General features: G+C 37.3%; 1 protein-coding gene across 1 annotated transcript in view; it reads right to left on the bottom strand.

The window, feature by feature from the left end:
• Positions 1-1734: 1734 nt before the first annotated feature.
• The window catches only part of dgki (diacylglycerol kinase, iota), a 95594-nt gene continuing 81918 nt past the window's right edge, over positions 1735-15410 (bottom strand). Inside the window, exons 23-34 of the mRNA XM_015376579.1 lie at positions 15255-15355; positions 15069-15148; positions 14769-14813; positions 13871-13940; positions 12963-13003; positions 12759-12883; positions 10263-10288; positions 8604-8641; positions 6745-6865; positions 4923-4959; positions 4609-4708; positions 1735-3039 (exon numbers count right to left, since the gene is read on the bottom strand). Coding sequence (XP_015232065.1) covers positions 2929-3039; positions 4609-4708; positions 4923-4959; positions 6745-6865; positions 8604-8641; positions 10263-10288; positions 12759-12883; positions 12963-13003; positions 13871-13940; positions 14769-14813; positions 15069-15148; positions 15255-15355 — 895 coding nt within the window. The 3' untranslated portion in view covers positions 1735-2928. The remainder of the gene's footprint in view (positions 3040-4608; positions 4709-4922; positions 4960-6744; positions 6866-8603; positions 8642-10262; positions 10289-12758; positions 12884-12962; positions 13004-13870; positions 13941-14768; positions 14814-15068; positions 15149-15254; positions 15356-15410) is intronic.

Here is a 15410-nt window from a genome sequence, read left to right as displayed (position 1 = left end):
ATATATATATATATATATATATTTTTTTTTTAAAGGTGTTAAAATAAGCTAATCTTAAACGAATATTTAGATTTTAGGCCAAAAAAATCCAACTCAGACATCTTGCTTTTCATGTGTAAAAAAAACCTGAGAAACCTTTATCTGTTGATGCGGTAGCATTATCTGACGCTATAAAATAAAAAAAGAACATTTAATTTAAAATAAATATATTCAGGGAGGATCCAAAACACCCACATTAGTAAATGTTGTTAAAAAAAATCATGGCTGCCAGTGTTTGCTAGTATTTGTATTTATTAATAAAACCTGACTTTCCTTTTCTCTGGGATATAATTATGACCTGACTAGGATTTTAGCCATTTTTAAAAATGATTTCAAAACTCAAGTCTTGAACTGAACTGCAAAATAAAAACACAAACATGATGGGAAACCACCTCTTTGTCTATTACAGAGTACCACATCTAAGATGTGGCTCGGCTGTTTCCCGTCTAAAGGCAAAAGGAAAAAAAAGTTCTGGAAACACCAGGAAATTCTACATATTAGTCTGGTCACTTAGGAAACTGAAAATGTTTTTTACCGGGTCTCTCATAATAATGATCCAATCTATAAACAAAACATAGAAATGCTTAAAACAAGGGAAACAATGCTTTATTTTAAGGCTGCAGACTTAAACCCTTAACCCTCTCCAGGCAGATGTTGCAGATATGGCACATGACAATTAGTAGATTTTATCTCCTCTGGGTTTTTCACCAGAGGCATCTCGATTTCATTGTTGTGGATTTGCAACGTGTGCCCAAACAGGTACCAATGGATGCTACATGCTTTATCTACTAGTTTGCCTATATTTTGAGCAACAGTTTAACAGAAACAACCTTCCAAAGAGGTTTTGAGATGTCGGTGGAGAAAAAGTTTGAGAGAAAGTTGTCTCTAATTTTGTGAGAGAAAATTTAAAATTTTGTTTGCGACCTTCAAATAAAGTTAACATTCATATCAGATTCAGTCTTCAGTGTTAATTTACCACTCCGGGCCACTGTTGCAAATCTGCAACATCCCAGAATTCACTGCATGTGAAGGTCTCTCTCTCAAAAAAAAGTCTGAATTGTATATTACTACCCCATATGATCATTTTCTCCAAATATCAGATTTTTCCTGCGACTACAACTTAATTTGAGCCTGAGAGGGTTAACTCTTCCAGCTGGTAGCTGTGAAAAATGGCAGAAATCTAAGAATTACCCATAGGGCTGAACGATTAATTGCATTTGCAGTAATATCAAGATAGGGTAAGAAGAGATTTTCTAAACGCAAAGGCCCCGATTTGACGGGTCACGTGATAGGAGGTGACATTCTATCGAAGTAGCACGGAGGGAAAGTTGATTCTCGTATGCGAGTAACCTGCTGAACAATGGCCTCAGACGCGGCAAAAACCGACACAACTGAAGGTCTGGCGCCAAAGAGGAGCAGTTTGCAACTTTTGTGTGATGCAACTGATCAGTTAATATTGCTTTCATATCTTATTTTATCTATTTATTTATAGACAGTCCTGTTAAAATCTGGCAGTGTTTAAGGAGTGGAGTCCATATGTTTACCTATCATGTTTCATGAAACATAAAAAGATGTTAAAAAGGTAAAGCCGCAGATTTGTTTCCATTATTGTTGTAATTGGGCTTTAAATAAAACTGATTATTAGGAAATGGATTTGTTTATATATGTTTCAAAAGACGAGAAATTAAACTGGACAGAAATAAATCGTATGTAATCGCAATATTAAGCTAAAAAAAAATCGCAATTAGATTATTTTCCAAAACCGTTCAGCCCTAGTAGGGGTTTTAATAATGTTGCCAGCAGTTTTCTTAATGTGGGATCTTCCCATCAGAAACTAAATCTACTTGTTTCCAATCAAGCTTCAGCTGCCGCAACAACAGAGTATTTTATGTCAAGGCTTTCTACACATTTTATCTCGGGTGTCTTTAAGTAATTGCAGGTTTTTCCGTACAGTAGAGCTAAGCTTATTGTGTTCAAAATAAAACTGTTTCTTTAGATACTGATGTTTACGAAGTTTGGCTCCACTTCAGACCAGACTGACCGTACAGACAGGATGGGAAGTGACTAATAGGGGGGAAAAAAAGCTAGCATCTTTGTTACAGGTGAGCTACATTCATGTTTGTTTTGATGATTCAGAAAAGATGTCCTTTAACTCTTTTACACAACAATTAAGCTTTGATATCATTTCAAAAAGGAACCCTGTAGTTGAATTTGGAGGTTTTTACAGACAGCTGTTGTGACTCTTGTCTAAGCTTGGGAAGTCCAACATAAGACTCACATATCCTCTCTGAACGAGATGGTTTCCAGGAAATGCCTTGGTTAGGAGAAGAGGAGGAAACCTGTTCGGTGTGTTCTTGTTTCCTTATAAAATGAGCTTTGACACATCAGCTCACTGGTGACTCAGATGATAAACACAGCAGAGACATGTGACTGAAGGTTTAATAACTAAACACCTATGAAAATCAACGCAGGACGCCTGAGCCGGTGGTATATTTGGAGTAGATATGACACCACAGCAGTGTAACGTCTTTGGCACACAGGTTTTTATGGGATAAATATACTGCTTTGATCTCAACTCTGACCATCTTCCAGACTTAATATAGTTGTAAAATATGACCAAAACTACTCCATTACAAGACAAATTGCAATTGTTAAAAGTCAGCCAACCAGTACAACCAATAAATAGAATAAATAAATATAAATAAATAGTTGAGCATGAAAATCTCTGCTGCAGCGGCGCTGCGTACAGGGGGAGTGCCTTTCCTGGTCCGTCTCTGCGCCGCAGACCTAAATCCAGCACGGGTTTGATACTTCCCTCAGCTACTCTCAGGCTGGAGGGCTGTGCAGAGTCCAGAGTCCGAAGCTCGAGCAAATGAGCGTGTTTATGCCTCAGACAGCAGTCTCTAAGTCCTCATTGGTGCCAGTTGCAGTCTGCCGTTTGGAGATGAGGAAGGTTACCAGCTCAGAGTCTCCGGCTGCTTGGTCTGCTGCCGTCTTCCCCTGAAGGGAATGAATAACGCTGAAGGTTATTTAAAGTCCAAAAAAATCTCACTTTATTAACTACTTTTAGCATACAGATCAAAATGATCCTAAATACTTTGTATTTCAAGTGACACTTAAGGGAGTCGACCATGAAAGAGCCCAGAAAAACTTCTAAAGAGATTAAAGCAGAATTTCCAGCCCAGGGAACATCAGTGTCACATCGCAGCATCTGTTGTTGGAGCCAAAGAGGACTTAATGGGAGACGACCAAGGAGGACACCGTTGAAAAGTAATTCTACAAACTGAAGGACAAAAAAATGACTGGAATTTGCCATACGACATGTTGCAAAGTCACAAAGCTTCTGGGAGAATGTCCTACGGACTTTTTGCTCAGGCACATCAGCTCCACACCCTCAATTAGCCATTGTGCCTTTTTTATAATTTATTACTTATAACATTTTGAGTTCTCAAATATCAACTTAATTTCATGATTTTTTGGCATTCTGACTCAAGATTTTAAGCCAGCTGACTGAAATTGCACAAGGCATATCCAAATATTCTTCTACGTTAAATGTATCAAAAGCAAACTCAATAAAATTAGCTTTTGAAAGTTATTGTTATAAACTACAGATGAATACCCTCTAGCAAAGGAAAAACTGATACACGTATTACAACACTGTGTGAGTATATATTAAGTTTTCTATACATGGCGGTTGGAGGTATGCGATCGCCTCCAGATAACTTGAAGTCCCCAATTATCAGCAAGAGGAAAACATTTCAAACTGCCTGAGGGGTGAATTTGTCAGATTGTAAAATCGGAGGTTCGTTGGAAGAGGAATTTCCAAAGAACCCCAGAGTCGGTATGCCTCAGTTATCATGTTATATTTTAGTTTAAGTCATGAAACTAATAAAAGAAAGGTGGAATTCTCAGGAAGCCTGAAGGAGAAAGTTTATTTTGCCAATAGAAGTTATGGCAGTATACTAAGATTTGATTGACAAATGAGACAAAGTAAAAAAACTGGGTTAGGAGAAAACGAAGCATGGCATAGGAGGAAAAACTTTTAATACCAGCTGTGGAGTATGGATGAAGAGGGGTGAAGCTTGATCCAGAACATGGATCCAAAGACAGCAGGAAATATCTTGCAAATTACAATTTGTATTTAGGTAAAACCTCTTTGTTTAGTCTGGTGGTTTTGTGAGCGATTTTGTTGATAAGGAAAGTTAAAAAGCCTTTCCTGTAAGGAAGAAGAGTCATTCCTCTTCCTCATCCCTTACTCAAAGCTGCTTCAACCACAGAGTTTGCATTTAACGTCAGCACTTTTAACTGGAAACAAAAGGAGGGTGTTCGAAAGGAGATCGATGGGTTTAACATACTGCAGAGTGACCTTTTGCACATGATATAAAGAGATGTTTTTTTATTAAAGTGAAGGAAGTGCTTTTAATGTGAAACTGAAAGTAAAGCTAAACCCTTTTAGATAAATGAGACACGCCATTTGATGTCATCAGAACAATTTCTCAGGAAATAATTTTCCTTTGACAGAAAACTTCCCCTGCCTCTTGTTTGTTGACAGCATGATCTGCTGGTTACCTGGAAGTTTGTCTTCTCCAGCGATGCACCTGCCTCCACCAACATCCGACACACTGCATGCTGCTTCTCTGAGGCTGCTTTGTGCAAGGCCGTTTCCCCCCTGCAGACACAGGAAGGCATACTGAAGGCTGATGACAGTAATATGAAAACCTCAGTGATGTGAAACTAAAAGGAAGTGAACATTAGCAGCATGTAGGATTTAAAATCTGAACAAAGATTAACCAAACTTTGGCTCTAAAAACACTATAACACGCCGTCTACTTTTCAAGCCTTTAGGATATAAATGTAAAATAAATACAGATTCTCCAACCTACTTGTCTCTGTCTGTTAAATCCAGGAGAACTTTTGACCCTGAGGAGTGAGAAACAAAGAACAGGAACAAAAAACATTAATAAAGTCTAAATGTGAATGTTTTGTTATTGAACTCACAACAAGAGGTTTATAATTGTACGTTTTAATTAACTTATTCTACTGGAAATCTTCACTTTTTCTATGTGCATATAAAACAATTGATTCCATCTCAACACTTTAATCCTTACTGTTCATTTATGTTCTAAACAGACTCTCAAACTTCATCTATTCCAGTAACAACTTAGCAAAAGTGCACACACTCCTCCAAATTGCACATCCCAATGACCAAACAAAAGACTCAGGAAGCTGAAATTTTTAGGCTAAAAACATGTATTTGACATAATCTTTAATCTTAACAACAGACTTTGCCACTATAGCTATAATTAGGAGGGAAAAGAAAGTGAAGAAAGCGCAAACAGTGACTCATAAACAGACTTTAGCGTTTCACTGTGCCCATCTCAGTGGGATCAGTGAAAAAAAGGAGCTCTGACTTTGCACACAATGTCTTTTAAACTTCATCTGCAGAGATATGAGCACAGAGTTCTGGGACTGATTAGTATTTAAACAATCGGCAGTACGCTGAACGTATAGGAGAAACCCATTCACCTGCTTCCTCTCTCTTGCTGCTGATAAGCTAGTAAAAATACTGATGATGTCCCCTCTTTCACAGTAAGGTTGAAACTAATGGTGGAGATGCAGAGACATTTTTTTCATTTCATTTATTTTGAAACATGATATGATTCAACAATGTTTACATTGAATACTTCATAAACATGCGTCATGTTTCAAAAAGGAGTAGGATGAAGCATAAGCTTATTAGGCCCTACCCCTAAGTTACATGAGTCATGGTGGTAAAGGACAATTATTTACAGTTAAACAAACAGTATACCAACTTTTTATATATTACTCTTTTTTTTTGTACTAATCAAAAATACTTTTCTTATATTCTTTTTTGAATTGCTGGATGCTTTTACATTGTTTAATGTTTTCAGGCAAGCTGTTCCAGAGTTTCACTCCGCTAATTGATAAACTAAAGCTTCTTCTTGTTGTTCGACCATACTTAGTTTTGAAATTTAAGATTATATTTTCCATCTCTATCAGAAAACAAGGAAGTAAGTTATTTCTTTCTTTATAAAGTATTTTAGCAGCTCTGAAATTGATCAAATCTGCAAATTTGAGAATTCTTGACTCAAGGAATAAACAGTGAGGGTGATCTCTATGTTTGTTATTCGTTACTCGTATTGCTTTCTTTTGCATAATAATCAATGGCTGAATGTTTGTTTTGTTAGTGTGACCCCATACTTCAACACAATAGGTTAGATAGGGCTGAAACAATGAGCAGTATGATGTGTGTAAAGCTTGTTTGGTTAGAAGGTGCCGGGCTTTATTTACAGTATAACAGCCAAACACCTGGCCAGCTTTGACCGGACGTGCTGTATATGTCTCTTCCAACTAATTTTATCACCAAAAATGACACCTCAAAATTTTATTTCATCAACTAATTCTAATTCTACATCATCAATACTTAACTTTATTTCACTATTTTTTTTTTATGTTTCCAAATATCCATCCAAATAAACATTTAGTAATTTATTAGCAAACATGCTGCAGATCTGATACGTGTGGCGGCTGGCTTTTCATAGGATGGTCAGAAACCAGCAGGAAAATAATCCCTTGGTGAGTACTGAGAGCAGAGCTTGTAACACGTTATCAGGTGTCCTTCCTGTTACAGCTACATGCTAATCCCGTGTTTTAGCATACTGTCCATACTGTCCAGTTGCTCACCTTGTTGCAGTATGAAGCTGACCAGATCTCTGTGGCCCTTCTGGGCTGCAAGATGCAGCGCGGAGCAACCTCTAGAGTCTCTTACTAACAAACTGACTCCTCGACGTACGCTATCAGTCAGCTGGGAAAAGAAAAAACACAACAGGTTTTTAGTGACTTGTGAGATTTTCTCTGATAAATAGTAAATAAAACTAAATAGCGAACAATCAGTAGATATATAATATAAAATATATTCATGAATTATAGGTAGACATCATGGTTATATGGAAGAAAATGGATGACGCTTTGTGATTTAATCCGTTTATTAAAAATCCAAAATGATGAAAGATTAGGAAGCATGTAAATATAATAAGATAATGTAGCAGAATAATGACCCATATTAAATCATTATATTTTTTAACATTATAAAGACTTTTTTTTTAACTATCTCCCCAAATCTACTTGTTAATAATCTTATTAGTCCCCATCAGACTGAAGTAGGGGTGTAAATAATAATCATTTTGTATCGATGCATCGATCCAACAGCCGACGATCCGATGCATCGACACGTCAGCAAGAGAATCGATTCATGTTATTTTTTCCTCCAGTCTATTTTTATCCATTTATGATGTAACTGTGACACCCGTGCTGCGGTGTAGTATAGGCCTATTTTTGTTACTTAATCTGCTGGTGCACTTATGCGTTGCAGTATTTTTTGATGCTTTCAGAATCTATAAAACAGGGGCATTATTATTTTTCAGTGCATGAGTTTCATAGGCCTAGGTGAAGTACAACTTTGCTACTTCTTTTGTTTGCTGTATTTTCTCAAATAAAATTCATAACATTAATACAGCTTTCATTGATTTATTTAGAATTAGAAAAAATTGTCCAGCCTGTAACGTAAAAAAAACAATAATTAATCGAATTGAATTGTGTTGTATTCTTGGGTATCGAAAATAATCGAATCATTGTGTCAGGAAATCGATACTGAATCGAATCGCTATAATGGATGTGATTTACACCCCGACTCTGAAGGCGTCATTGAAACCAACGGCATGGTGCTTTGCTTGCTCCACTTATGGTTGAATATGTAAGTGTGGAGGACTGAACATGAAGCAAACTCTGAGGTACAGCTGTCTTCTATAAAGAAAAATTGTTTGTTGTCATGTGCTGCATTTCATAAATCAGGATTTTAGTATGATCTTATGAAATGTTTTATAAATAAGACCCCAGAGCTGTAGAGAACTGCTCATTTCTATAAATCATTTACATTTAGACTAAAGTTGTCTTGATTTCTGTATCCATGGCCTCTGTTTCTATAAAACAATAATTCATAGTCCACTTTAGATTATAAAGTTATAAAAAAAGTTTATGTAATGAATAAAATGTATTATTCAGAACAATGAGGCAGTCAGACTTGCTTTTAATGACTAAATAAGGAAATTTAAATGATTGACTCAATTTCCCCATTTACACGCCACGCTAGCACAGTTCCTCTCCTCCTATCGTCGCTCCATGATACTACAGCTCTCAAAAAAACAGTGGCACCCTAACATTTAGGAACTTATGTGTCTGGATAGCATCCCCCGCTCAAATTTCAATGGTCTGGGCATCATCCGCTCTTTGGATGTCATCTATTGTTAACTGGCTGAGAATTTTTGTGTTATGAGAAGGTGAATAGATCTGTGAATTACTAAGCCAGAAACACCCAAAAACCAACGAAATGAGTCAGCTGACTGTAATTAGGAGATGATTCGCTCTGGTAGTTTAACTTATTCAGCGAAGAGATAAATATCAAAATGGAATACACAAACAGGCTAAACTGGTTAGATTTCCTGTAAATCTATTGACATCAGTGTTGCTTTTTTTCCCCAACATACCAGTAAAAGATCCCCAGTAGAGGCAGCAGTGAGAAGAGCTGCAACAAAACACATACAGAGATATCACTGCACATAGAAAAAAACATTTGCATGTACAAACAAAGAATCTGGCAGAATCTAAAGACGCTCTAGACATCTTTAGGCTTCTCTTACTCCCGGTTTAAAAAGGTCTAACAGATCTAACCCTTTTGTCTTCCAATCTTATAAATCAACCTCCCATTGTTTGCTTCTTGCACTGATAAGCATGTTTTTCTAGAAGAGGAACATTTTTCTTTAATCAAATTAACAAACTGGCCTTGTTTTACAGATGTTACACAATCACATCCTTTGCATGCTGATAATTGTATAATAAAATTCAAGTTACCCCTCGGATGGTAAAGGGACCGACTACTTTTGTGCAAATATACTCAACAATCTTTATGAAGTGAAACTGAAAGTGACAGAAAAAGAAGGTTAGCGGCGTTGTTTGGAAGGCTAAATTGTTCAGGGAATTCCTGACTGTAAACATTTCAACTTTGCCCCATTATTTTCCTCTTTTAAATCCTGACAAGCCCAGACATGTCAGAGGACTTTACCCAGGTACTTCCACAGTGCCACAGGTAGAATAGGTGCAGAATGAGATATTTTTTATTATAAAAGGGCAATGCTTGGATTCTGGTTTGAGGTATAGTCATCATGATCGTTCCAGAACCTTAAATCATTCTGTTCCATTAGTTGAATCGGGATTACGGCTTAAGGCTATCAGTCATCTGCATATGATGAGTTGATGAAAAATAAATAAAGTTCAACTTTAGCTTGTGATAAATCTGTTTACTACTGTACATTTGGGTGCATTTTTATTAATCCTATTTTTTATACATAGATATGTATGGAAGAGGATTAGGGCTACTGGAAAAAAAAAAAAAAAGTTAACTGATTTTAAAATTTTATTTCAGTTTAACATGGGAGAAAAGTCTGAATTCTGACTTTAATCTCAGAATTTTGGATCTTAATGCAGAATTAGGCAACTTTTTACGTGCCCGAGGGGTCCCCTCATTAATGGAGGAGCAGAAGGTCATTAAAACAACAGAGCTAGTCTCTAAAACAGACATGGCTACGGCTTGATGCTAACATGTTTGTTAGCTGTCAGAATTCTGAGAAAAAAGTCAGAATTTTGAGATTAAAGTCAGAATTCTGAGAAAAAAAGTCAGAATTCTGAGAAAAAAAGTCAGAATTCTGAGAAAAAATTAAAGTCAGAATTCTGAGAAAAAAAGTCAGAATTCTGACTTTTTTCCCATATTAAACTGAAATAAAATTTAAAAATCACTTAACTTTTTTTTTTTCAGTAGCCCTAATCCTCTTCCATAGTAAATAAGTTACCCTTATTTAGATGATAAAGTTATATATTGTGTTTTTCATCTCATTTTCTTGAAAGGTAGTGATTGTGTTTTTCCCAATATCAATAACCCAGATTGTGACTCCTTACATTAGGCACTGATGTATTAAACTATGAAGCTATGATGGCTGCTGTGTAACTTATGCTATCATAGTCTAAACCAGGACTTTCCAACGAAATGCTCTTTACTCATCAGAAGCTTAAGCATTTCAACAAAACTTTTCTCTATGCTATTCTGAACTGGATTCAACCTGTTTAAATCAGAGGAATCTCTGATTGGTTACCTTGTTCTTCAGATGTCAGGGGAGCTCTGTGAAGAGAGAGAGAGAGGAAAAAGACAGTTTTATGACACTTTGCCAAGCAGGAAGAGACGATCATTCCAGAGTGGTTGTTATTCCATCACCATGACAACCATGTGTTTAATCCTATTTGACACTCCAGCAAATTCAGGGTTTCTGTTATGATCTTGGCGCTGATGTTTTGTTTTTTTCCTTTGCTCCTTGCTTCCCTGTCTAATTGGTTCTGATTATCGGTGATCATTTCCACCTGGTTTCTCTACTATATAGGTTGTGTGTTTGCCTCCCATCAGCGCCAGGTTATTCCAGTGTTTTTGTGAGACATTTCCTAGCAATCTTTAGTCTGTTCTTTTTTCCTCATCTTGACCAGTTTCTGCCCTTAGGATCTCGAGTTTTGCCTTGCCCCTGTCTGCTCTGTTTGTCTTTCTGATCCTGGATTCTACCGGCTTCTGAACCTATAACTGTCTTCTGACTTCGGCCTTGGATTTCCCTTCTGGACTTGGTTGCTACTCGGCGTCGGCAGGTGTCCGCTCTGCTCGCTCTCTAGGAACTCTCGGGGCGTCGCCCGTGGCAACTGTGGTCTCACTTCCCTCCTGGATTCAACTGTGTTCTCCGCGAACGGACTGAACTTTGAATCAGGTCAGTGACTTGGCTCCAATTCGTATTCAGCTCCACATCCAGTTACTGACCTGTATTCTCTCACGCTTTGAACTTTCCCACTGCCTGTCTCGCCTCGAATCCTGGGTCCAACTTCCTGAGATCATTACAGGTCTCTATCTAATGTGGCATGCTCAGAGAAACCATGAAGGGAGACACTCAGCAAATGTCCAAATCAACCTGATGCCAAAAAGAGGTGGGATGTTGGCACCATGTTAATAAACTGGCTTTAAAATGAGGACAGACTTAAGAATAATTGAAAGATCAGAAAGAAAAACACCGGACCAAGACGGAGCTTTGGATCCCGGGCCTCTTTAGAGGATTATTTTGATGGCCCAATAATGATTAAGCTCTAACTGAGAACACAAAATTATCCTTCTAAAGAATAAAGCGTGGAATACAGGGCACCACATGTTTGTGTCTATAATAATAAACTATAACCATTTATAATAACCATAACACATAGAAAAAACATTTAATATTAAGATTCCTGAAAAATAAAACAAATATCTAGTATATTTCTCAAATATTCTTTTCTTTTTTTCAAGCATAACACAGAAAGTAACCCTGAACCTATTGGGGACATTTCTGCAGTAGTTGGACTTTAAACTGTTACACGGATGAATGGACTGATTGAGTCTGAAAACTGGGGGTGCAAGGATAGATCAGCTGGCCGGTTGATCGACATGCATATCCTTAATGTTGGAAGTTGATATTTAGATGTGATCCTGATCTTATCAACTTCTGCAAAGATCTGAAAATCCCTCACTGTCATTGCTACAAACCTGGATTTATATTTATAAGCAGTTATTTGAGAGGTTTGTATTGTTTCAGGTGTGATGAAGATTTAGATATTGTTGTTCTTGTGATCTAATCGCAATTGATAAAATCAAAATCAGAATCGCCATGTAAGGGTTTTTAATCGGTAATTACCCAGAAACCTGCAATCGATGCACCCTTATTTTGTGTTTTTATTTAAAATCATCACGATCTAAAACTTATGGAAAAGTTTAGATTTTATTATTTCCAGATCTAGGAGCTCAAATGTTAAATGTATTCAAAACGGATCTCCGGTATCACAGATGCAGACTTAGACTGCTACACCATAAAAACATCCCTATTGAGATCCACAAGATGATGCAACTTTTACAGTAAATACCATAACACCAGAAGTTGATTAATTTGGACAAGTGTTTCAATCTTTTTTTATTCTTTTTTTACCTCAAAACATAAGGCAAGTTTTCATTTCTACTCTAATTTCAAGCTTTTTTACATTAACAACCCCGACTGATGTAGAGATGTTTAAACAGTGTTATATATTTTGACCTGATCGTCTGTATTTTTGCCAATACAGTTTGTAAAGTTTGTTAAACACACCTGTGGACTTACTTTAATAGCTAAATCTACAGTAATACCTTCAGTTTACGCTCTCCCCTCAGGGCTAAACCTATGAGTGGATCAGACACCTAAGCCTAAAAAAAGTGAATTTAATAGCACTTCATTAAATAAATTACAAATTTGAGGGACTTTCGTGGCGCTCTTCTCTGCACTGTTCTTGGATTATTCAGAGTACCAACATCAATAGGTCATCTAGTGACATCTAGTGGTGTATATGGGTAAATGCACCTATTTTTACACCCCTCCTTCTGTAAAACTGTTGTTCAGGTTTTAATTACTGAATCATGCATTAAAATACCAAACAGAGTTCTTGTTTACAGCTTAATTATGAAAACGCTGCTTTGAAATCATAAGTCTACTAAAAGCTTCCATTGGGTGAGATTCATATTGTTTCTAATCTTCTTTCCATTGTAAAACTTCCTTCCTTACCCAGTAGCAGGCTCCACCACCAGATCAGGCATCCCAGCTGATGACCCCTGGCTCACTAACGGACCCTCGTGGTCCAGGATGAAGACCTCATCCTGACATATTTCTGTCACAAAGTGAAGATGCTCCTGCAGAAAACAAAATGAGATATAAGAAAACTGAAGCTGGATGCATCAGGCTGAGGGAAGTCTGACTGTCCTCATTTACCTGAGCCTTATCTATTCGATAGAAGCGGTCAGCTGATGTCGCTGAAATGAGAAGATATGGATAAAGATATCATTAAAACCTAAAGGAATAAAGCTAGATTTCACTTATAGGTCTAGTTTATTTTCTTTCTGTAAATTATATAAAGACCCACATAAAGTAGGTTTTAACTTATTACTTATAGCATCATCCACAAATAAAGTCGTCTCTAATGATAACGATTTAGTGCTGCAGCAAAATTAATACATTTTGAAACATGGGCTGTGTCCGATCGCCCGCCCTAACCCCTAAATCCCTCAATCTGCCATACATAGCAGGGACTATATAGTGAACTCAGTTAACTGACCATACGGACAGAAGAGCACTACTTTAAGCTCCCCGTTGGTCACGTGATTCCACATCCCTGCGCCATCTTTGTTAAATTTCGTGGCTGTGACAACAAATCCCATAATGCTTTGCGTAGAGAGCTTTCTGTGCAAAGCATTCTGGGATATATCTGCTGGTTGAAGGACCATGGATGATCACTACTTTTCAAGGTGCATTGTGGGAAATTTCAAGTCCACTTCTTTTTCATCCATTAGATGTTTGGACACTGATCTAAAATGACGAAACCACTATATAGTGATTAGGGCGGACATTCGGATACATTGATGACAGAAACAGGCCTCTGTGTTACGTTTAACTTATACCTGAGAAAAACAAGGATTAAATTTAAAGTTCCAGAGTTAGTGACTCAATTCAAAACAGGTCCATTGCAACACAGGTCCTCTGCTATGCTTCACATTTGAGATTAGATTATTTTTCATATGTTACTTCTTTATTGTTCCATGACTTAACTAGATCTTTATTTATTGTTTCAATTATTAGTTTCTATTATTTATTGTTTCATGTAAATTAGTGGAGAAACTCACAATCCAGGAAGCTCCAGTTAGGAGACAGTCTACTGGTTGAACCTGTTAATGAGACACTTCTGTTTTCATCCTGCAGGTTAAAGAAAAAAATATTAGTAAACTGAAATATTTTAATAAAAATATTATTAAGGACTTAAACAGTAAAACTTTATGGTAAATGGCCTGTACTTATATAGCGCTGTTTCAAGCCAGAAGACTTAATCAAAGTGGTTTACACTACTTTCAGTCATTCACCCATTCACACACACTGATTTATACTGGATTCACAGATTTGTCATGTAAAAAATGCAAAATATTCTCAGTCTCAGCTTTAAAGTTCAACCAGTCCTTCACCTTCATTTTGAAATATATGAAACACAAGAAGTTGGAAGAAAAAAAAAAGAAGGAAGGAAGGAAGGGAACAAGGAAGCCAAAAAAGAAACAAACATAGATCACAACAAAGGCCCCAATGATGGAAAGGAGACATTAAGGGAAAGGGTACATGTAAGGGAGGAAGGCAGCACTAAAAGGGAAGAAACAAGGAAGAATACGAGAGCAGATGGAGGGACATAAGGAAGAAAGGAATGAATTAATGAGACAATAAAACGAAAAGGATGAAAGGTCACATTATTTAGACGATAGAACAGGGAATAAAATCTGTAAATACAAGTCACTCTGGTTTTCTTTGTCCATACTTATCCAGATCTGTAAAAATAATTAATCTAATCTTTTTCAGACGGATCAGAAACTCTGTATTCATCTACAGTGCAGCATCTCAGGCACCAAGATCTAATCCCTCGTTATGGATGTACATTATCCAAATCACAGTCATTTGAGCCTTTAGTCCAAATAAATCTGTGACCAAAGTCCAAATCTGCTAAAAACGTTCCCTAATCCTGTCCCTTTCCAAGTCATGTACCTGGTAGTGCACTCTGTGGCCAGTAGATGGCGCCTGGTGTAAATCCTATCAGGCACAGCAGACAGGTTTGAAGGTTAACAAGCAGCCGAAGAAATTGGAATGGAGGAAAAACACAAACTTGCACACGTTAAAGTCAAAGAAGCTTTTGCCAAATGAAACAAACAGCTTAATAAGCGGCTCTGAGATCACCAACCCGGTTATAAATAACTAGGATCATGCAATAAGAATGAAGAGCAAGTGACAGAAGAGAGAAATCAGAGCGGCGATGTGCAGATGGTGATGACAAAGATAAAAACTTGCCTCTTGCAATCTGTCGATGTAAAGTCTGCAGGTCTCCAGGTCACAGTCGCCCCTAACAACCACAATGCCAACTGGGATAGCTGGGAGACACACATATATTGAGTAAATACATATTTCCTCTTAATGGCAAAAGGTTTTTATAAAGTTATATTGACATCCTAATAATCAGGAAACAGAGAGCCTTACAGATGTCTCGCAGCCGCTCCTTGTCGTACTGCAGCCGGTCGTATTCCTGCAGGCTGATCCGATTGACTCGGAGACGCAAACGATCTGGAACCGCGTGAGGACTGCAAGGGAAGAACAGGCCAGTGCATGTACGTGCACGCCCACGGATCAGACATG

Source organism: Cyprinodon variegatus, unplaced genomic scaffold (assembly GCF_000732505.1).
Source record: "Cyprinodon variegatus isolate N-32 unplaced genomic scaffold, C_variegatus-1.0 Scaffold7, whole genome shotgun sequence".
Classification (NCBI taxonomy): Eukaryota; Metazoa; Chordata; class Actinopteri; order Cyprinodontiformes; family Cyprinodontidae; genus Cyprinodon; species Cyprinodon variegatus.
The sequence above is the reverse complement of the archived record's forward strand: the minus strand, read 5'-3'. Positions and strand labels throughout refer to the sequence as shown.